Here is a 24590-nt window from a genome sequence, read left to right on the forward strand (position 1 = left end):
CGTCCCGGGTGTGCTAGTCGTTATTATATTGTGCACTTATTTGATGAAAAATTTCTGATGTGCTGATATTGATTTCAGATTTTACCCTTTCTTTTCATAAGGTTTGATATTATGCTTGGTATTTATAATCGACAGGAATTTTCATAGTAAAAAGACTGTAGATTAAGAAATTTTTTATGAATTCATCATATGTAGAAAAATATTTATTTCGGGAATCTAAAGAAGTTGCAAATTAATTTGCGAATGGATCTAATTGTATGTCACCACTCCTTAGCAGTGCTAATAGGATTTCTTATATTTATTGAGGGTTTTTTTAAACAACAAACGCTTAGGGCAATGAAGGATTAGGAGAGCAGAACTACACATCAGGGCTTGGTCATCTGACTACTTACCAAGCAATCTATACCCTCTCCTCGGTCAAAGAGATTAGAAGAACCTAGTCCTCGATCAGTATTGAGGTTTCCTATGGAGATTCCTGTGGAGTTAGCAATAAGAGACGTTAGAGGTTGACCTTAAATGTTAGAAAAAATGATGATAAATGTTGATTTAGAGGTTGGAAATCAATCTAGCAGGCATCTCATATAGGAAACCATTAGCTTGTTGGAATATTATCTTAATTGTTTTTTTGTTCTTTTTTTTTGCCAGACCTAATTGTTGTGCTTATAACCTTACTCTAAATCTCAAATCAGAAAACACTATTCTTAGGGTGGAAGCTTGCATCTTTTCTATAGCAGGTGCTGGATGGTATAAAAAATTCTATTTTTTTATTTGTGGAGAAGGTTGCCTCACCTCTCTTCATTTTTCATTGATTTCTCTGCTTCTCGACATATTGCATTTTACTTTCTATAGTTTAATCTTTATGATAAAAAGCTTGTTCATGGGATTTTAATCGATTTATCACAATATCTATTAAAATCCCATGAACAAGCTTTTTATCATATGTCCAGTTGATTCCTGTTTTGAAGGGTTTTGGGAGTGAGCTCACCCTCGCTGGATCGCAAATTATAGTTCTTGCAATTGCAATGCTGAAATATTGAAGTTGAAAACACGAGGTATTATTTTTATTTCCCAAATACTGCTTAAAGATCAAAGATTCCCTCTTTGAATGTCCATGTCATTTTTTGTTTTGTTTTTATTTTATTACCTGATAACTTGTTGAACTATGTACAAGTCACCATCTCTTCGCTTGAGGCATTAGCTTCACTCCTTCAGGTCTCTTTGATGACATACATATGATCCTATTATCTAATTTGAATAGTTAAGTTATGCATGAAATATTTGGTTTTGGGTGTTCTTGGTTACTGTTGATGCCTAAAATTGATTCAACAGAAAATGACCTCTTCAAGATCGAGGTCGACAATCCTTCCAAACCAAGTTGGCATGACCAAGCAGGTCGTCCCCTAGAATAAGTTCTAATGCTTAGGGATTGCACTTGTAAATAGAAACTAAGTAAGAATATGCAAACAAGAGACATAAGAGATTTACTTGGTTCACCCATAATTGGGCTACGTCCACAAGCTGTTGGGTATTTTCACTATTGAATGAAGAAGTACAAAGGTACAAAGTATTCGATATCACAACCCAGATCCCAATTACACCCATAACACTCATAATTATGATAAACAAGATCAAATATTGATATAGTAGAGTTGAGTTCTCGCAAGTGGATGCAAGAGAAAAGCATCCTGAAACCCCTGTCAAGTTTGAGAGTTGTCTTTATATAATAGCTTGGAGATAATCAAATCCTTGTAGAAGTAGGCTTCCTAATTAGCCTTGGAGTAGAAGTCCATCTCTGAATAGAATTCCAATCCATATAAAGCTCAACCTTAGGGTAATTTTACCCACAAACAATTACTATGGCTAAAAGTTTTTGCAGAATGATGTTTTAATTTTTAGATTATCTTAGTTTCTTATAGCTATTTTCATTATTGGGAGGTTTCTAATTCTTGCAACGTCCATTCCGTGGTTTTAAATTAGAAATGTTCGAATATGATCTTTGATTAATTGTATGTGTCTAATTAATTGGAAGAGCATTCTAATATGCCATGCATATCACATATATAACATTCTAATATTTTAATGAATAACATAACTAAAATAATAATAACAATGATATGCATTAAACTTCTTTTCTAATATCAATCAAAATATAAATCAAATCATTATATAAAACTTTGCAAGATACATTCTCTATAAACAGAGAACCATATGTGTCTTTTGCTAGGTGGTTATGTACCTCCACCTATTATCACTTCATCATGGACATACCAATTCATTAAAAAGTTCCTTCCATGGAAGTAATATCTTTTAAATTCATACTTACAACCTCTATACCTTTCCATGGAGATAACTTCTTTTGGTTAATCTATGTAACCTTTTTATCAAGAGGTATCTTTCCATGAAAATCACACTTCTTTTGGTTATCAATCTTCCTTTCTTCAAAAGAGCCAAAAGTACATTCAAATATACATCATCTGCAATTCATAATATATTTCTTACTAGTCAAATTATGACAGAAAAATTTTCAGCAATAGAACCAACCATAAACATCTCATTTATTTATAAACTTCATGTTTATAATGACTATGATTCAAATGCTATTAAACATGTTCTACATGCTTTCAGACCTTTTAACTTGTTGAGATTCAATATGGTTTGAATATTACTTGTAACTTGTTCATAAAATTGACAACCTTGGACATCTAAGATTTAGGTCATAGATGCTTAGTATTTTGAGCATCTTGGGGGAGAGGAGCAAATAACCCACACATAATCAGTTCATTTATTGAAAATAGTAATTATAATTCTGGACAGATTACAATGAACCTGTCACGAGATCTCACATTTTATGTTTGAAAACCACTTTATGCTGCCCGTCTGAACATGTAGTGACAGCATCTCACGCTAGAAGAAGAACAATTGAAGATGCTAGGATTTCTTAGTCATTGTTTTCTCAAACAGTCGTAATCTTCTGTGTTTCTGATCAAAATCTTCTCTGCACCATGATCTGTTTATCTTTTTCCTTTCTTTTTAGTCTTGGTCAACTCACTTGCAGTCATGTGCAATGTGGGATTTATGTGTCTTGGTCCTCTTGTTTTCCGGTCAAATCCCCTCACACAAACATATCCTGCAAATAAAGGAGCAAGTTAACTTGGTTGAATAACCTTCTGCATGATTTTGGAACTCAACTTTTGTCCACGAAATAAGGTGTCAGTTGAATGACCTCATGCTAAACTTTTGTCAACGACAAGCTCATGTTTCAAATTTGTTAATAATCCTTTAGGTACTGCGCTACCTATGGGTTTTCCTTTTCATTATAACTACAGATTAGAGCCTGTTTGGTAGCCTTTTGGTTTTTGGTAGGACATGTAGAGGGGAAATGTATGGGACAAATGAAGACAGATTAGGGCCCATGTACATTTCTTCCATCTTCCTCCCACCACCACACTCCTTTTACACCCTTCCACATCCATTCTCTCTGCTTATACTCTATCTCTTAACCCCAAAAAGAAAAAAATAATACTAAAAAGGAAAAGGTTACAAAACAGGCCCCATGTTAAAAGTTTATGATTTACATTGCAGTCACTTAAAATCAGTCCATTTGTTAATAATCTAGTAGCATAACAAATCTTTACTCTTATGAAAATTTATGTACAGGTGTAAACTCATCTTCTAATAGTTCACCTCTCATGTTCATGAGTTACGCATATGGGCTTATAGCCATAAGATCTGAAAACACTTAATAGTGTGCCTCTTTTGCCATGTCTGAACTTAACAGTTGCTTAATCGGTTAAATGTTATGTTCAAATGATTTAGTTACTCAAATGATCAAATCCATTAGATTTACATTATGACTGGGATATTTGAATATTCTAAATGGACTTATATAATCTCGTGATCGATACTAGAAGAATTGCTGGAACAAGATGTATTTGCAAGCAATTAAGTAGGTTGCGTTGACGTTTATCGTAGTTGCCAAATACGATGTAGTTTTTGTTGGAAGTTAAATTCATGATCCTGTGTTATCTTCTTATTTCTGTACTTGTGCCTAAAGAGTTATCATCAAACTAGGCAGACAAATCACTAAGAACTGAAGTTGAAAACACATACCTTTCCAAAAGCAGTATTGAATTCCCACTGTTGATAGACCTGATAGACATAGGTAATTTCATTGTTAGACAATATGTATTCCATTGTAACTAACTTTTACATGTTTAGTTGGGAAGTATCTAGATTTCTCTTACCTCTAAATATTGACATTACAGAAGCTCCAAAGTATGCGGTCCGTCTTGGCAAATTCCATATCCACTGCCTTGGAACATCAATTGGATTGTAGCTAGAATCATGATCAGCGAACACCTGCATCATGATAGAACTTTGTTTATAATATGGAAATTAGTGGATCTGATATTCTTGCTTAGAGAACTGGATGAAGTAGCAACAGCTTTTCTCATTAGGGTAGGCAGATAGAAGACTCTTTTTAACCAATTGGGTTGCATGAGTGCAGGCTAGTGGTTAATCTAACTTGCACAAGGTGTACTTTCTGGTTTGCTATTAACTTAATCCAGACTGTGCACAGTAGATAAACTTCAAGGAGATTAGTTTGAATAGACTTGCCTCATTAACTTGAAAGTATGTTCCATTGAGCGGAAAACTCCCTCTCATTGCTGTTCTACAAGGTATCTGTTACAAGTTGAATCAAATTTCAGTAAACAACTGCAGGTAGTCTATTCTTTGCTTCGACAAATTATGACAATCAATTTTCCTCACCAAAATTGTGCCTCTGACTGTTTGCGAATTTTCTTCCCTTTTAGTATTGCATGAAAAGCATGTCTCCTCATTGCACAATTTATTTTTGTCCTGGGAGCCACACCTGCTTTCTGGTTGTGGAACTGAATTCGAAGTTTGACCTAGTATACAGAAATGTAGAATAAATGTATCACCACGAAAAATGTAAAATATTTAACTTCATATCTCTGCTAGCAGATTAGCTAACCCTAGTTCATCTGTATTCTGAGTTCTAACTTGTTCTATTAAATCAAATTAATTAAATTCACATGATGTCAAGATTCTCAACAATGTATCTCAGTTTCCTAACCGCTGCGAAGGTACGTTTTTTAGTTACTTTTGGAGAGATTACTTGGAATTCTGTATTAGACGAACTGTTTCAGCAAGGTTCTGTTTTGAGCTTACCTGGTGCCCATATAGCAAGAAGATATGGGGTTGGGTCATCTGGTTCCCGTTTGTCCATCTGTAAAATTGAATAGTGCTTAATTGAGAATAAGAATGTTTCATGTAGGTCACTACATATTCTAGATATAATGTGTAAACATTTCGACTTACCCGTTCCAAGAGTGGATGTGAATCTGGTAGCACATACCTGCATCATATCAATAGGATGTAGAAGTGTCACAGAGAATTCATAATTATGTCCATGTACATATGGTTGTATATAGGCATGTATGCCAAAACTCAGAACATACTGGCTCCTAAGCAGAGAGTTCTTAGGTCCAGGACAGGAATTCTGTATTTAGGTCCAAAGATATGGCCGTGCCGTGCCGGACCTTACATAAGAGGGGGGCATGCTCGGGCCGGCCTGCTACGTTTGACACTTAGACACCAAGACTTACTTTCTCTAGACATTAGTACGAACTGATCCAATCATAGACATTAGTAAGAACCTTCAAACTAGAATGAGGCCCTACTTTAGCTGAATATAAGTCCATCTTATAGACAAGCATATGTGGTTTTGCGACTATGGGAAGATATATATACTTACACTTGGTGCTCTGTTCGTAGTCGACTGGCAAACTTAAGCTCGGGGCCAGGGATATAAGCAGCATCTGGGTTCAAACAAACTAAAGCCTTGGATGTGTCGCATTCTCGGAGCTCCCTGTTCCCTTGCAAATAGTATTTTATTGTCGAGTTGAGCTCTTTAACGCTGAGTTTGATGGTAGGAATCTCGTCAGGATCCTCATAGGGAAAGTCCTCAATGTCACTTTGTGACAGCTCCGTGAACTCTTGTTCTGGCGTTGCTGGTTCTTCTATGATTGGTTCGCACTTGTTAATTTCAGTACCTACTTTCTGAAGCGATTTGTTTTCTGGTGGAGGCCGTGACATGGGAGTAACACCTATAGTAGGATTTGTCTCGGCTGCAATTGAAGAACTTGAACTGACAATGCTCTTCTCTTCTGGCCCTGGCAGGGCAAGTCTTGCACTGCACCAAACATGGTTGGTATTGGTTTCACTAATGCTATTTTCTTCTTTAACTAAGTTTGATAAATATAAAAAAGGACTCACTAGTGTAGTGGTTTGGAGCAATTCCTCCCCCAGGAAAGGTCCTGGGTTCGAGTCCTAGCATCCGTGTAATGTATGTGAGTTTAATATACTATTACCTCTCTCAATAGGGAAGGTATCCTCAAACAAAATAAAAAAAAGTTTGATAAAATTCTAATTTTTTTTCACTTCTCTTAATTGTTCCATGTGATTACTGAAACACAGTCTAAGTTATTTACACACTTTCTGATTGCTAATTAGTGAGGCATGAATCCCATGCCTCGAAATTTCTGAAGATACTCATGAATTGCTTCTGTGTTTATTTGCCTGAACAGTGGCATTAGTATACATTTAATGTTTCAGAGATTATTGCTCAAACCTTGCAAAAGCGCTTGCAAAGTGTCTGCACTCTCCTCTCATTGGACATGCATTGCAATTTGGTTTACTCTTTGTGCAGAAAACCTGCATAAAAAGCAATATTTTGAGCCACTTATTTTATTTTTGATTAATTACATATAATGTTTGTAAACTGTAACTAATGAAACTCCATGAATACCTTTCCGAATGTAATCAACTGGTAGTGCAGCTCATACCTGTAGTTTAGTAGGCAGCCAAAAAGCGCAAGTTAAATAAAACAAATCATGCATGAATATTTGCACACAAAAATAGTGCTCCCAAATCAACTTGAATGGTTTAGGGAGTTATGAGGTTACAGGGTTAGTTGATCAAGTTTGCATAGTCTTGGCCACAGATACTTTTGCATTGACTCCAACACTGGGTACCTGGAGAGGAATATGTTTAGCATTTGGAACTACCAGAAAACTTAAGCATTTTTTTCGAAACATTATTTCTTACAGTTCCACTAGGTGTAGCTGAAGTGATTCAGGTAGTGGCTGGATGGGAACCCATCCTAGTCGTACTGCTATCCTTCCAACATTTGTGTCAACCTTTTATGGAGCAACAAAGAAATACAATTTAAGTTCGTAAGATGTTCTGAGTCTCTTATCAGAGAATAACAAATTAGCAGCCAGAAAATTGTTACTGGGAAAGCAACGTGGTGCAGGGTTAAGAGCCGGACGCACTCCACACTTTTCAAGCCCAATCCTTGTATGCTTAATAAATAATCCCTGCACGAAAAAATTTGTAGGAACTACATACAAAATCTGCTGATGCATTTAAGTGCATTACTCTAATCAATTATTTGGAATGGCTTACTTCGCTTTGTCTGGTGGAACATCTCTTAACCATTCCAGATCAATGCTTCCATGGTCTCTAACCAGTCGGTTCAGGAATCCCTACAAAAAAATTGCAACCATGGGGATATTGATCTTCATCACAAATAAGAGGTGTTTAGACTGGACAGTGTAGGAGAGAACCTGGATTCTATCAGATAGCATTTTGTTCATCCCTCGCTTCCTGATCGCATCAGAAATTTCAATCACATCAGCATTTCTAACTGCTTCATAGTCCAGTGAGTCCATTGTGTCTTCATTTCTTTCCTTTTTCCTACCGCTGCCCTCCACCTGCTTTCTCAACATGTCCCAGTCAACTCCATTCTGTTCCTTGCGCACGGCCTTTCCTTTTCTTCCTTTTGAAATCTTTGTACTTGTGCCGTTATGTGGGTGGCCATGGGAATGTAGTTGCTCCTTTAAATTTGATTCAGCTGACTGATTTCCCATGTGTATTTTCTTATTCACAACAGAGATCCTATCAACGACATTGACAGATTTTTTATTAAGCTCACTGACATTTCGAGCATGGTGCATGCCACTCTTCTTTCCCAGAAGTTCAGTATATTTTGGAGTCTCTCTGACTGACTTGTTTTGTAATTGGAAGGTTTGGTTCCCTTCACATTGATGACTGTAGTCGGAAGGATGATTGCATCCATTGCTTGAACTTGGTTGATAATTATTTTGAGAACCCCACAAAATATTATGTTGCACAGAGGCATTAACAACACTTCCTGACAGCTCTTCATTACTAAAGCTTTCGCACTTTTCGCCATTTTCAATGTTGAACGTGGAAGCAGTTGGAGGCCAAGACGATATGCTTTCCTGACTGAAAGTTCCAAATCCACATGGATCTGGTTCTCCAAAATCCGGGTACATATACAACTGATTGTTGCTGGAAGAAGCAAATGGTACTTGCATTTTTCTGTTGTGAAGATTGAGTAGGTTGGTGAACGAAGAAGTTCCGTTGAGGTCATCGATTCTGTCTGATCTTGTCTTTAGCTTTCCATATTCTATATACCCATTATTGGATCCATCAGTTAATACTGAACTTCCATTTACTTGGTAAAATTCCTGAAATGTGGTCGCTTTCTCCATCTCTTGATTTGTTGAAAGAGGCATATGAATCTTGTTGGGTTGGCACTCAGTGATGGAATCTTCTGCTTCTGAGTTGGGCACCGAGTAGGATCGGATTCCTATAGCAGCTTGAGTGACTGAGGACTGAAAAGAATCTTGAGATGCTGCAAATTCTTCCTCCAAATACTGGCTATGTGCCTCCACTAAGTTCATTTCCATCCCTGATGTCTCACTGCCTCTCTGATTTTCTGCAGGTTCATGGAGTGCCACAAAAATTCTGTTATAGATTGGTTGACTTGATACTTCTTCATGCCATCTGGTGCCATCCTCTGGACTTGTCATGCGAACTTGAGGTGCTTTAACCAACAAGTTCATCCCAACCTTGTCTTGAGCTTGGCAATTGCTCGACTTGAGCGGAAATTTTTCTGCTAAGGACATGAATGCAGAGCTACAAAAAGAAAAAGGAAAAAAAAAATTTAAATACTGCTCACTTAAAGACATTCATTTATGGGCAACCTTGCTGCATAACAATCATGCTAAAATTGTGTGTACCTTGATAGATGGTCTGAAACATTCTGAGTAAGGAAAACTCCAATCACTGAGTCAACAACTGATCCTTTCCATTTCGAAAAACCTCTGTCTCCTGTGTAGAATAATATTGGATCAAGTTAGAGCTTGATCGAGATATCTACAAATCATGCAAATGTTTCACACTTAAAAAACTTTTTAACAAAACTGGGTTTGGCCTGGTTTATATACATATTAAGAAGGGAATAAATGAAACCATTCATGAAATGCTTATTACTTTACTGTCGACATATTCACTCAATTTCAAAACAACAGCCTAATTCTATATATTTTTTTGTTAGTATTTTACCTTGAACAAGGTGCATGCGTGCAATGACTGAGTCAACTCGTCCTCGGAAAACCTTTCTTTCCTCTTCCCAATACTTCTCCTTTTCCTCATCAGTTTCTTCAATGCCTACGCTTCCTTCCTTGCCCATCAAGAGATTCCACATCCTATTTGTTTCTGGGTCAAGCTCTACTTTAAGCCGTGGCTTACGTTTCTTAAGAGTCCCGTCATGGGGAACAACTGCGCCAGGTGCATTGTATGGGACAAGTACATTTTTCTCATGCTCTATAGATTTGCTGCAGCTTCCATTGAGGTTCAGGCCATTAAATTGACTTGTGATGTCATCTATTGATATGGTATATCTTGTCCTTATTGGAAACCCTGCATCCAAATCAAGAGGTTGTCATCATTTAACGAAGTTGAAAACAAGTATTGAGATAACATACACAAGTTTCAAAAGTTTCATAAGGTGGCAAGTACCTATTGCTTGTGGAGAAGGTTTCTGATTATCATACAAGGCATCCCCTTCTTGCAGAACTTTTTCTGTACCTGATGAAACCGATTGCGATACAGTCTCCTCCTTCTTTCCCGTTAACACAGTCTGCCTCTTTCCGGTTGTATTATCATGGCGAGTTCGAAATGCCTGCCTGTTTCCTTGTTGAAAGGATTTTCTGGAAGGTGATGAGGCAAGCTGGTTACATGTTTCAATCGAGGAATGGGCAGACAAGCTACGAGCTTGAGCGAATTCTTGGCATGAATGTGATTTGGATGAGTTCTGCTGATTCAGAAAACTACGCCCAGAAGCCATGGAGTGAGTGTACGTCTCACTGGTAAACTTGTTGAGCCCTTTGTTTTGTCCCTCTATCTTTCTGCTACTTTCAATGGAATAACTCAATAATGTATTATTCAGCTTTGATGCAAACCCAATTGAGCTGACACTATTTTCCCCTTTTTTCTCAACTTTTCCCAGGCACTCCTCAACGGGCGAAACTTTAGAAGACATATCATAGATGCTCAAGTATCCGTTATCAGATTTCTGTTTCTTACGACTCTCTGGAAATTTTTCGCCGCGAGTGCAACTATTTCTCTGATAGCGATCCATTTGAAATATCTCTTGGCACGACAATGAACTAGGTGGATGATTGGTAGAAAGATGTGTGTGCTCAATAGTTCCGGAATATCCCCTCTTGGATCCCCTGGCTTCACTTGGAATGGAGAGAAGTTTTACTACTGATTGACAGCCGCCAAGCTTGATACTTTCTCCAGTACTCTGAAGGTTTTCACCGTTAGTTTTTGCGCAAATGACATCATGGCCTATTCTTTGAGCATCTCTTTGTTGCTGCATGGGAGTGTATCCATCTCTACATCTTCTCTGGCATAAATCCGAATTCCCATTTTCTACTTGTCTCCGTATGACAGTCAAATTTTCCATATGCACGTCTTTTGTTGTAGCAAGTGCTGCTGCAGATGGTTGCTTTTCGGGCTGGACTGGATAGTTATTTAGAATATGGGTCATGGAAGGGGTTGGGTTTCTCATAGTTCCTGGTATCTGGTTTTCTACCATCAGCTCATTCTGTGCGCCAATTCGCTCAGCCGCATTTGTTCTAAAAACCTGGTCAGTTCCAGTGCCCATATGCATCCCTTTACAATCAATATTCAAATCAAAAGTTCTCTTGTTCCCTTGTTTCATCTCCTCTTGCTGACCAACTGCTCTGCATGGGTTTTCATCCATGGACTTTTGAGAACCAAAACGTAGAACTCTAGTGCATGACTTTGCAACTTTTCCAGCATTAGGGTCTATTGTCCCCCTTGGAACATGCGACAGTTGACCTGGGGATTCCTTTTGGACATTCTTTCTTACATACTTCCTCTTTGCTGGTCTTCTCTCGTTAGACACTGTATTAATATTTGGAGTTGCATGCTGTGGTGTCCTTTTGGGCTTGCCTTCTCTGACTACCTTGGCCCTGTGTTTTTTTCGCTTGGGTGTTTTCTGCTGTGGTGTCTTGTTTAGATCAATCCCTCTGTCACCTTCCCCGCCAGAATCTATCGTTTCGATATCAATCCCTATGTCACCTTCCTTGCCATAATCTTTCGTTTCCATGTATGGTGTAGAAATGGCTGCAGATGATGACTCCACAATGTTCTCCAAGAGGCCGTCACTATGTTTTTGAACTGCTTCATCTCCTATAGACAATACTAATTTCACTTGCTTGCCTTTTTCCTTACTAGCACTTTCACTTGTGAAGGATTTCAGTATTGTAGAAAGCTCGTCGATCTCCAAAGTCTTGGCCTGATTTGTTGTGAATTGGAGTTGGCTGGCAGCAGATGTGGCAGCATCGGCTTCTGTTCTTGGTAGAGAGTTTATTAGATCATAGCTTGGTAGGAATGGTACGGGAAAACCATCTGTACAATAAATAAATAAGGTTTGTAAATAAAATAAAAAAAGTTCTACCAAGTAGTTTTTACTTGAAAAGAAACACGGAATAAGGATAAGGAATAGGAATCGGATCAACTACTCCCCCAAGTTGATCAGATTCCTAGTTTTGAGGGTATTTGATTACAGATTTTAAGATGGAAACTCTCATAATTTTTTATTCTTTAGATGTAAGTACACGTAGGGGAAGTAAGAAATTGGTATCATTCCAATACCCATGCATTAGTAAACACAAGCGAAGAAGGAATTAGAATGATTCTCATACTCATTACTGATACGTAAACATGCCATAAATATGGAGGGTACAACTCCTGCAAAAGAAACATGGAGAAATATATATATGATGATGTGATGTTGAGGTCTTTACCCTCGTCTTTTAAGCAATTTAGGACCATGCTTATGATCGGCATGGATACTTTGTTATAGGATGAAGTCGTCCAGGATCTCATCTACCATGTGAGGATGAATCATACAATGGGTGAAAGCTCTCAGGGTGAAGGGCTCTACACTAAGAGTTCTGGTGCGAGAGGCCAGCAAGAGTTCTGGTGCGAGAGGCCAGCCATAGAAGCGAGATGGCCAAAATGGTTACATTGGAAGGTCAAAATTCAGGGATAAAATGGTAAATTTGAAAGTGGTTCTAAGGACAATTACGAAAAGGATTTTCCAGCATGGAAGGAGAAGAGGAACAAATTGAGAATGCAGGAAGTTCACATACAGACTACAGTTAGTGTTGCTAGCAACGCTGAACTTTTGGCTATGACCAGAAGCAACAATGAACTCATGGTCATTTCTTTACGAAAATCTTCTCCATCTTGGATTTTAGAATTTGGAGGTACTTTTCATATGTGTTTGAACAAGGAAGGATTTGATACATACGAAGACAAAGATGGGGGTGAAGTCATGATGGTGGATAAATCAACATGCAAAGTTCTTGATGTGATTACATTGAAGATCGGAATGCATGATGAGATTGTCATGTCACTAGGTAAGGTGAGGTACATTCCTTCACTAAGAAATAATCATATTTCTCTTGAGTAGAATGGCTACAATACAAATCTAAAGAAGGTAAGGTCACAAAGGGTTCACTTGGGGTTATGAGTTTCTACAAGCTTTCAGGGGTGACAATGAGCATCAGTTTCTACCGAGGGAGACTTAGAAGATCAAACTTGTCTTTTTGACATTCGCAGCTAGGAAAAATGAGTGAAATAGCCATGCAAGAGGTAAACAAAACATAACTTGCTAGAAGATCTATGCTTTTGCAGACTTATTAAGTTTTGTAAGCACTGTACCACTAGAAAGCAAACAAGGGTGGTATGTAAGTTAGCAAAAAAGAATAAGAGTACGAGAAGGATTAATATATTCATTCGGACGAGGTGGGGCCAACGTTTTGTTACTTTCTTAGGTGATTTTTATAGCAAGATTTGGGTCTACTTCATGAAAAAAAAATTCGAGGTCTTCACCAAATTCAAGGAGTGGAAGGCGTAAAAAAAAATTGGATAGGTAGAAAAGTTAAATACTTGAAGAGTGACAATAGGGGTGGGTTTATAGATAAGTAGTTTCTCAAGTTTTGCAAGGATGACGGTATCAAAAGGCAATGCGAAGAAAATCCCCAACAGAATGGAGCTGTAGAGAGGATGAACATTAATCTTATGGATAAAGGTCCATAAGGATTTATGCAGGTTGCCCGAGTCATTTTGTGGAGAGAGATTAATCATGCTTGTTATTTTCTTAATCCATCACATTGATAAAGGTAAGGAAGTTATATGGTTGAACAGGTTCGCTAATGTCGAAACCCTAGATGAGAATGTTTCACATTCTTTGATGAAACCTATCACTGCGGAGAAGTCCAAACATTCTATAAGCTTACTCAATCTTTTCACATGCTAGAGATTTGGTGTAACACCTTCTCACTTGAGATGCGTTGAGTCAAGTTGTCTCTTGCCATGGAGAGGATTCTTGAAGGATTTCAGGATTGTCTTCAGGAATATCCAAAGATCCTTGGGAGTTACAAACATTCGAGTGGTTAGTTGATGGCTATTGCCATGCCAACATGGAGATTGTTGTAAGCTGGCTCGCCACCCATTGCCACACTTAGAGAGACAAGTTTAAGTGGGCAGACTTCAGGGAGGGTGGGCAGACAAGTTTAATGGCAATCAAAATGTTTTATTCTGGTTTTGCCTCTTTTTTTCTTTTTTCTTTTTTCTTTTCCCTTGTTTTCTTTTGGTTTTGGTTAACATTGAATCATTCCTGATCTTATGTAGTGTTTGGATGAGAAAATTATGTATTTTATTTCTTTTGTTTTCTTGGTCAACCTTTTTGTAACAAATTATAGTACATACATACAAATCATTAGAAGACATATATCATAAACAAATTATAGTCAGAGCATTGTTTCAAACTATAACAAAATATATATCAAAGACAAGATTGTTGATGTTGAGTTCTGTTTAATATCTACTAGGATTCACTTGGCTTTTGATGTGAGACTGCCACATCATTTATAATATAATCAAAGGATTAAAAATATTTATTAGTAAAAATAAAGGAAGTTATTATTTTTACTTCAATATTTAATCTATTAGAAAGTTAATACATTTTTTTTTACATTACATTTAATCTATTAAAACTATTGTTTTTGCAATACATTATTGATGTGACAGTTTTACATCAAAAGCTTAGTAGACACTAATAGATAAAAAAAAACAAAGCAGAGGGTTCGGATTCATAAAATTTTATTTTATAAATTTCAGCATCTTAATGGTCTCATCGATGACAATTTTCTCACACAGTGTTTCAATAAGTTATATGTCACATAAGACTTACGAATGCAGTGACATGAAATTGATTTCTACTACATGACATTAAATGCCAAGTCATTTATTTTCTCCTAGTTCTTCGTTTTTATCAACAAAATTTTGTCATAATAAACAATAACACGCACTCTTTCAACCAACAGTTTAAGGCAAATCTTCGTCGCGTAAATGACACAAATATCAGAACAGAGTTAAAATGCTTACACTGGCATATCTGGGATGAGCTAGCGCCATTATTCAAAGGGTTTGAACTTGAGCAGGGGTTTTGGTTGCTATATAGCCAATGAACTGAGTTGGAATATCTCTGACTGTTGTCAACTTGAGAAGGAAAATCCATAGCCAAGGACCTGCCCATCACGATACTTGAAGGATATGAACCATTGCTGAAATTTTGATTGGCCAGCAAGAAACTGCCCGAGCTGTTTCCTAGGTTGCTCAAATGAGGTTGAAACTTAGGAATTAGAGCTGTGTTTGCTGCTATGTCTGCACTTGTGCTCAGGTTCCTGTTTTCAGAGGCAACATAAGCTGCCTGATCATGAAGCAGATGTGTCATTGGATCGTTGTTCCAACTTGAGCTGCCGCTACAAAGCAATTCTGTGAAGGAGCCTGGGCTGTAGGAGCCTGTGATGAGATCAACCATTTCGGTTTTCTCAGCCAGACTTACATCATAAGAGTAACCATAACGCCCTCCATTTGCATGCTGCTGTTCAATTGGGCTAACTGTTTGAGTGATCCCATTGTAAGTAGCCCCCATTTGTACACGATCACTTGAAATTCCAGTTGTTTCTTGCTGTTGTTGCTGCCAATTTGCTCCTTGCGGGTTGTTTGCATACGGGTTGGCAAGGATCGGATGAGGCTTCACTGAAATTGCCTTCTCTGGGGTCACTGGTACCCAAGCATTCGCGAACCGAAGATCTTCATCCTGGGGAAACGAAAATCTCCCTCCAAACTTCATTCTTGAGCCCCTACAATTTACAAACTATCAAAGTCCCTTTCCACTTCTCTGTTTCTTTGATGTCTTCCTATCTATAACACTGTGATCTCCCTCTAGCAGATAAGTTTTGCGGAAAATTGGCGATGCCTGATTTTTCAGCACATCCCTCTGTTGGTTATCCCTATTGCCTGAACTGACTGTGCCAAAACGCGTAAATATATTTCTCACAAAACTTACTCTCCCACACCCAACATGCAATACAAGATTTTAATACACATTAAACAAGAGATCTTTCCCTCAGATGGGAAAAAGAAGAAGGGCATCTCTGTTATTAATGCTCAAAATCATCTACACCAGATGTTTCTCAGCAGCTAAAGGCCAGCCATTTCTTGTTTCCTGGACAACAAGGAAACATGAGTGACAATTGAAGCCAAACTAGACCAGAATATAGATAGACAGTAATCTTCTCAATCTGTGCAAATTGAGTTATTTAATATTGGTTTAAACGACTAGGATTATGAGGCAAACAAATCATTAAATCTTCAGAGAATCTTCTTCTGATATGAAAGAAAATGTAACAATTAAATAGAGGCTTTGGTCAACATGCATGAATTAAGTGAAAGGCTTACAGAGATGGTAGAATGTATGTGAGTGCAGGCAGTTTAGCTCACAAATCCGGCTGTGAGACTCAGAGTCGCAGCCGGGCGGCTCACGGGTTAGTCAATGCCGGAAAATGCAGTCAGTTTCCAACAGTAACACAGGAAGGAGAGAAAGAGATTGAGAGAGAGAAACCAAAACAGATAGGCTACACTTAATATATTGAATAGAAATTAGTCTGGGCACCTCCTATATTTTATACTGTGGCCACACTGCCTATGGTTAATGACTTTACAAAACTCATGAACTTCTTTTAGTAGTTTGTTTCTTCAATTTAGTGCATTGCCCTCAATGACAGTGTGGTAAAACTGCAAATTAAACTGTTGCTAAGGTGGCTCGTTGGCTGTAACAGTAGTGATTAGCATTCAATTGTTTTGTTGGTAAATGGAGATAATATGAGTTTACAGTTTTGCCTCATCAAAAGTACTAGAAGACCTTTCAAGTAAGAAAAAAATAAATTACATAACACTATGAGGGTCAAAAAGTTTTCCCAAATTTCAGCCATACTCATCAATTAGCTTAATGTGTTTGACTACTAAAATTAAAATTGAGATGAGTTAGGAACAAATAAAACACTGTCACATCAAATTGACATCGAAGAAATGATCATTTATTTTAGTTGAAGTATTATTTTTGTATATGCTCAACGTAGTTATATTTTGTTGTGCCGAAATTATTCTTTTTTTTTTTTTTACTACACATGATTTATTGGTATGTTTTTACATATAGAAATAATTTTCTAAAAACAAGGTAATGATTTCAATTTTGTCATAATAGGAATTGAAAATCTCGGAGTTCATATGCGTGTATCATACACAGAAAAGAACGTTACAATATCTACTAATGTATTTAAAACGTGATTAGAATAGTTTTGTAGTTGGTGTAGCGCGTGACTTTCGCTAAATTTACTTTTTATGTATAAAAAACAAGAAGATAAGGATGGTTTTGGTATATAAGTATTTTATGTACAATAAATATAGACTATTTTAATTTAGGCTTATTATCACAAAACGTTCCTAAGGTTTACGAAACTATCAGATTGCATCTTTAATGTCTTTTTGTGTCACTCGTGGCCCTCAAGGTTAGTATGTGTGATCACAAATGGTCCCTGCCATTAGGTTCCGTCAAAACTCCGTTAGTATGCTGACATAGCATATATATATCACAAAACATCCCTGAGGTTAACACACTTATCACAAATGGTCCCTAACAAAATATTTTAATTTTTTAATTTAAAATTCATTAAATTTTAGTTTTCTTTTTAAAATTATTTATAAATGAAAAAAACCATTTATAGAAGGATTTGAATCTTGAGGACCATTTATGAACCCTAAACCCTTAGTTTTTTCATTTTAAAATTTTATGAATTTTAAATTATTTTTTAAAAACTCCATTAGTTAGTTGATGTGGCATATATATGGAGTCCACATCTACAATAATATAGTGTCACATGCATTTAAAATATAATATGTATTTTTAAATAATTTAAAATTCATAAAATTTTAAAAAGAAAACCAAAATTTTATGAATTTTAAATATAAAAAATTAAAAAATTTCTCATGGACCATTTGTAATAGATGAGTGAACCTTAGGGATGTTTTATGATATATATATATGACACGTCAGCAAACTAACGGAGTTTTTGACGGAACCTAACGGCAAGGACCATTTGTGATCACACATACTAACCTTGAGGACCACGAATGACACAAAAAAATATTAAGGATGCAATATGATAGCTTCGTAGAATTTAGGGACTTTTTGTGATAATAAGCCTTTAATTTATGTATGTAAAATTTGTGTATTGAAACTTTTATAGTGCAAGCATTAAGAGATGAATTGTGTTTGTTTAGTATTGTGCCTATTCAATTTAGACCTAGGGTAGCAAACAAAGTTGTACATGCTTTAGCCCAGCATACTTTAAATTTAGAATCCAATTTGTATTGGCTAGAAGAGGTACCAATTTGGCTTGATTCTTGTATTCAAACTGAGAGTGATGTATCTTGTGGTTTCTACTGGAATATTAAAATTTCAACTAAAAAAATAGAGGGAGATTCACTATTATATCCAATATAGGGACTTAAATTATAAATAAATAAATAAACCTATATAAAGTGGACTTTAGAAACACACCTAAAGCCCATTTACAACATAACAAAGAGGTTTTTAACTTCTTATAAATTACAAAACTGCCATCGATTTCTTAAAACAAGCACAACCCTAAAACCTCTTTAAAAAAACCCCAAAACACTCGATAGGGCATTAAAGTAATTTAATAATCAAAATTAAATTCAATAGGGCTAGCTGTCATTTTTTGGGGTTTTTTTGGTTTGTTTATAGAAAATAAATGGTGTAGGGTTTATCCATATCATTAATACTAAGAATGGGTATATGACTAAATATCTAAAAAGAAAATAATTTGATGCCAATGATTGGTAGTTATTTTTTATAATTGATCTTGGGCCCAAGTATTCATTCTTGATTGAACTTACTTGCTCTTGCCCTTGACCAAAAGAAAAAAAACTTGCTCTTGCCAACCTTAAACATAGAATTCCGGTTGACCAGAATTCACATCTGTACAAAATTCGAAGATTTATGCACAAATAAGAGATTATTGGTTTGATCTTATTAGAAAAGATTGGTATGCCAAAGTAAAAATTGTTGGGAGACTTGTGTTTTGAATAACTTGTTCCCCTTTTAATGAGTGCTGCTATTTCCACCCACATGTCTTATTTTTCCACCCATCTTATCTTTCCACCCACCATATAAATTTTAAAAAACACAATCCTATTTTTACACCCACCAATATTCCTAAAATATCCTTTTAATTTTACCTCATTTCCTCTCTCCTTTATTCTCTTTGCTCGTGTCTTCTCTCTCTGTGACATCCCATTCATCTCTCTCTCTCATTTTTGCTCTATCTCATTGTCATAACAGAGCTTGAACAGGAGCCACATGCTCCCTGTAGCTTCAAGCGCACTACATTTCCTTCAATTTCATGTAATGCAACATTTCCCCCATCGAAAATCAGATATGGTCGGATTTCATCCAATACACTTTCAACATTCTCTGCAGTCAGTGACAACTCGACTGCTGAATTTGGAGTAGCAACTGCTTTTGGGATGTAACAAAGTCTTAAAATGGTTGTTAATCACCTTTTGTTTGGGCTTGGAACGGTCTGTGAAATTCAAAACAGTATGGCATACCTGGAGTTCATGTCCCTATTGAACCTACGTATGACCTTTGATTATTTTTCATATCTGGAATAATACAGCTGTTAATATTGCAAATCAAAGAGCAAGTTTGGACATCCCATTCATCTCTCTCTCATTTTTGCTCTACCTTATTTTCCATCTCCCACACTCCATCTTTGTCTCTGTCTCTTATGTTTACTGAACTAAAACAGTTTTTTGCGGTAATTTTTATTTTTATTTTTGTAAATATGGATTCTGTGAATAAAATCACATTTATGCTCTTAGCTTTCTACCATTTGTTGGCGTGACTTGTGGATATTGCCTTACTTTCCTTACACACTAAGAATTCCTATTATAATTGTAATTGATTTACTTTAATTCTTGATTTCATACTGTAAATAGATTTAGGAATTTATTATTTACTTGCCCATTCAGGTTTCGTTGTATTATAAATATGACCTCCTACAAGGAGAAGAATACACAGAAACTTCCCAGAAACAAATATTCTCTCATAGATTTCATATTTTAGCATGGTATCAGAGCCGCGATCTTGGAATTGCTGACTCAAGTTTCAAACCCCCGCCGCCGCTATGGGGGTTCATGATTTTTTCAATCCTCATGGAGGTAGCACTACCGACTCCTTCTCTCATTCTCAACCAACCATCGTTGAGTTGAGTGCCCAGATGGCTCCGCTCTTGCAGATGCAGACTTTGACCGCGAAATCGATCCAAAATCAGGATCCTCTTTTGATGACCCCGACCCCGACTATGACAACGAAGACGACCTCGACCTCAACTCCGAAGACGACCCAGACCCCTACTCCGATGATGACCCCAACCCTGAATTTGTCTCTGATTCAGACCCCGATCCTGATTTCGACTCCGACTCCGGCCCCGACTCAGGCTTAGATTCCGATCCAAATTCCTACTCAACCTGTATCCTATGCATCTTCCGCTGCACAGATTATGACTTCTAGACTAACGACCCCGACACATGGACCAGATTGCGCATATTGTGGTGATTCGAGACACACTTGTGAGACTTATTTTAAATTGCATGGCTACCCCGATTGGTGGGCTACCCTTACAGATCGAGGATAATGCACCAGTAATGGTACTGGTTATGGATTCTATACTTCCGATAAGATTGATTCCAGGAGCTGGATAATTGATTCCGGTGCAACTAATCATATAACGTTTTATCTTGATGATTTTTTGAATACTACACAACCTCGACGAACCTATATTGCAAATGCCAATGGTGTTACTTATCCTATGACAGGGGCTGGCACTGTTGCACTCCCATCCTTTCTTACACTGTCTAATACTTTACTTGTTCCATCTTTATCCATTAAATTGTTGTCAGTTAGTCAGCTTACTGAACAATTGAATTGTTGTGTACTCATTTACCCGAGTTTTTGTTTGCTTCAGGATATTCACACTACGGAGATTCTTGGTCGTGGTACTAAGAGATGGGGGGTATATTATGTCGATGACTTCAGTCCCGGCGTGGCTAACAGTGTGACACATCCCTTTGATAGGAAATAAAAGCAAATCTGGTTGTGGCACCATCGATTGGGACATCCGTCTTTTAGTTATATGAAGCATCTTATACCAAATTTATTCTTAGGTTTCAAGGACTCCGACTTCACATGTGATACGTGTATTTTTGCCAAGAGTCACCGTGTGCCCTACCCGTTGAGTACGAACAAGTGTACTACTCCATTTATGTTAATTCACTCTGATGTCTGGGGACCTTTGCCTATCACTGCTCCTTCTGGTGTTCGATGGTTTGTCACATTCATTGATGATTATACACGAATCACATGGCTTTATTTGCTGAAGAATAAAAACAAAGTGTTTTCCCGTTTTCAGTCATTCCACAAACAGATGAAAACTCAGTTTAATGCTCAAATCCAGATTCTTCGCTCAGACAATGGTGGAGAATTTGTCAATCATGACTTTCAGACTTACTTCCAACAATATGGAATTATCCATGAGACGACTTGTCCTCAGAACCGTAACAAAATGGTGTTGCTGAACGAAAGAATCGACATCTTCTTGAAACCGCTCGAGCACTTCTGATTGGCACTCATGTTCCTCGCCATCACTGGGATGATGCCATTGTCACCGCAGTTCACCTAATCAACCGCATGCCTTCTGGTGTATTGACCTTTAAAACTCCCTTACAGGTGCTTGCGCAACGTAGACCTCTGCTCTCTGTTTTTTGGTACTTACACCCCGAATCTTTGGATGTGTGTCTTTCGTTCATCTCCACAAAAATCAATGTAGCAAACTTGATCCCTGTGCGCTACGTTGTGTTTTTGTGGGTTATGCCACTCATCAGAAAGGCTACTGCTGTTATCACCCTCTTACCCAACGAACCTAGTCACTTTGGATGTGACCTTCCTAGAATCTGAGTTGTTCTTCCATGACCCATCATCCAATTCTACGTTTTAGGGGGAGATACGAAGTGAAGAGCAGAATTGGAGCAACTTGGAAAATAAAGAAATTCTCCTCTGTACAGAAATGATTGATCATTCTGAGTCTGGAGCACGAGATTACTTTCTGTCGAAAAGCGACCAATCACCCATTCATAGCGATCAATTGCCTGACCCACTTGATCCACGTGAAGATATTTCTGATCCGAGTCTCACACCTACAGACAATACAGAACAACAAGATGAAGACCCCCCTCTAACTCAACAGTACCAACAGACCAATTTCCTAAGAATATCCTTGAGGTAACTACTCCTACTAGACTTGTGCATTTAGATGATAAAACTATTGGATATCAATTACCTTTCAGGCAAAATCGTGGGAAGCCACAAACCATTATTCACCTGATACTGGCAAGACATCCAAGTATCCAATTGCAAATCATGTATCCACTGAGAAGCTATCTGAACCACTCAAGGCTTTTGTGCATCAGTTGTCTGCTATCCATATTTCAACCAAGGTCTCTGAAGCATTGAAAGATCCTAAGTGGGTACAAGCTATAAAAGAGGAGATGAAAGCTCCTGAGAAAACTCAGACTTGGACATTGGAGACTATACCCCGAGGAAAAAAGACTATCAGATGTAGATGGGTGTTTACTATAAAACACAATGCAGATGGATCTATCGAGCGATACAAGGCAAGACTTGTGGCAAAAGTGTACACACAGACCTATGGTATAGACTATGAAGAAACCTTTGCTCCAGTTGCAAAGTTAAATACCGTCAGAGTCTTATTGTCCATTGCAGCTAATTTGGATTGGCCACTACACCAGTTTGATGTAAAGAATGCTTTTCTACATGGCAAACTCACAGAGGAGGTGTACATGGACATTCCTCCTGGATATAATACTACTCAGACTGGAACAGTTTGCAGGTTACGAAAAGCATTGTATGGATTGAAACAGTCACCACGTGCATGGTTTGGACGGTTCACCATGGCAATGAAGAACAATGGTTTCAAACAGTGCAACTCAGATCATACTCTGTTCTTGAAACATCGAAAAGGGAAGGTAACAACATTAACAATCTATATTGATGATATGATTATTACTGGGAATGATAAACAGGAAATATCACAGCTACAAGATTATCTGGCTACGGAGTTTGAGATGAAGGATCTAGGTGGACTCAAGTATTTCTTGGGAATTCAGGTGGCTCGATCGCAGCAAGGCATATTTCTCTCTCAAAGGAAATATGTCTTGGACTTGTTGATAGACATAGGAATGCTAGATTGTAAACCTACGGACACTCCTATTGTTCAGAATCATCATCTTGGAGAATATCCGGATCAAGTTCCAACTAACAAAGAAATATACCAAAGGTTAGTAGGAAGATTGATCTATTTGTCACATACTCGACCAAACATTGCTTATGCGATGAGCGTTGTTAGTCAATTTATGCACTCTCCAAGTGAAGACCACATGAATGCAGTTCTTCGGATACTTAGATATTTGAAGTCTGCACCTGGAAAAGGACTTATGTTCTCAAAGCATGGTCATCTAAATATTGATGGTTATTCAGATGCAAATTGGGCAGGTAATGTAACAGATAGAAAATCCACATCGGGTTACTTCACATTCGTGGGAGGTAATTTGGTGACATAGAGGAGCAAGAAACAGAATGTAGTAGCTTTATCCAGTGCAAAAGCTGAGTTCAGAGGCATGACTAAAGGGATTTGTGAACTTCTTTGGTTAAGAAAGTTGCTTACTGAACTTGGGTATAAACTTACATCCACAATGAATCTCTTTTGTGACAACAAGGCTGCTATAGCCATTGCACAGAATCCGGTTCAGCATGATCGTACTAAACATGTTGAGGTGGATCGACACTTCATCAAACAGAAGCTTGAGGCTAAAGTGTTTCAGTTTCCTTTTGTGAAATCCGAGGATCAATTGGCGGATATTTTGACAAAGGCGATTTTCAGTAAAGCATTCCACAATTCACAAGATCAGTTGGGCATTGGCGACATCTATGCACCAACGTGAGGAGGAGTGTTGGCGTGACTTGTGGGTATTGACTTACTTTCCTTACGCACCAAGAATTCCTATTATAATTGTAATTGATTTACTTTAATTCCTGATTTCATATAGTAAATAGATTTAGGAATTTATTATTTACTTGCCTATTCAAGTTTTATTGTATTATAAATATGACCTCCTACAAGGAGAAGAATACACAAAAAATTCCCACAAATAAATATTCTCCCATAGTTTTCATATTTTAGCACTATTGTAAATAAACTTTTTCTCCAGAGTTATCCAAGGACCAGAAATCTATTGAACTTTGCAATAAAAAAAATATAAAACGCCCATTCTTAAGACATGGGAATGTCAACGAGTACAAAGCCAAACAGATAAGGGAAAAACAACAGTACTCGCCCAATTCACATGTCTCACCCTTGAATTTGTTAAAAGACCAAGTTCAACCATCATCAGATGCAATTATTTCTCTAGTTATAATAGTAGACCTTGTAATATATATGAATTGTTGTATGCGAGTGATGTATGGGGTGGCCCATTCTGTAGTCCATGGTTCTCGGTATCTGTCCCAGTTTGTTGCTATAGGGGGAATTGGATGACTTGGCTTCAAGAATACCAGCACAAAGGTGTAAATATTTATAGATGAG

The 24590-nt window shown here is 37.3% G+C and overlaps 1 protein-coding gene across 1 annotated transcript; it reads right to left on the reverse strand.

Annotated features, from left to right (window-relative positions):
- On the reverse strand, window positions 3012–15637 carry LOC18787645 (transcriptional activator DEMETER). The gene is made up of 21 exons (XM_020558064.1): window positions 14887–15637; window positions 11509–11838; window positions 9916–11463; window positions 9460–9816; window positions 9135–9225; window positions 8025–9030; window positions 7653–7922; window positions 7492–7571; window positions 7319–7403; window positions 7132–7223; window positions 6990–7058; window positions 6833–6869; window positions 6656–6738; window positions 5780–6217; window positions 5344–5380; window positions 5194–5251; window positions 4771–4910; window positions 4618–4683; window positions 4245–4359; window positions 4111–4149; window positions 3012–3127 (listed from the first exon to the last, which is right to left on the reverse strand). Exons 1-21 carry the CDS (start codon window positions 15635–15637, stop codon window positions 3012–3014), a joined length of 5808 nt encoding a protein of 1935 aa, XP_020413653.1.

The sequence above is a fragment of the Prunus persica genome, chromosome G2, assembly GCF_000346465.2.
Source record: "Prunus persica cultivar Lovell chromosome G2, Prunus_persica_NCBIv2, whole genome shotgun sequence".
NCBI lineage: Eukaryota > Viridiplantae > Streptophyta > Magnoliopsida > Rosales > Rosaceae > Prunus > Prunus persica.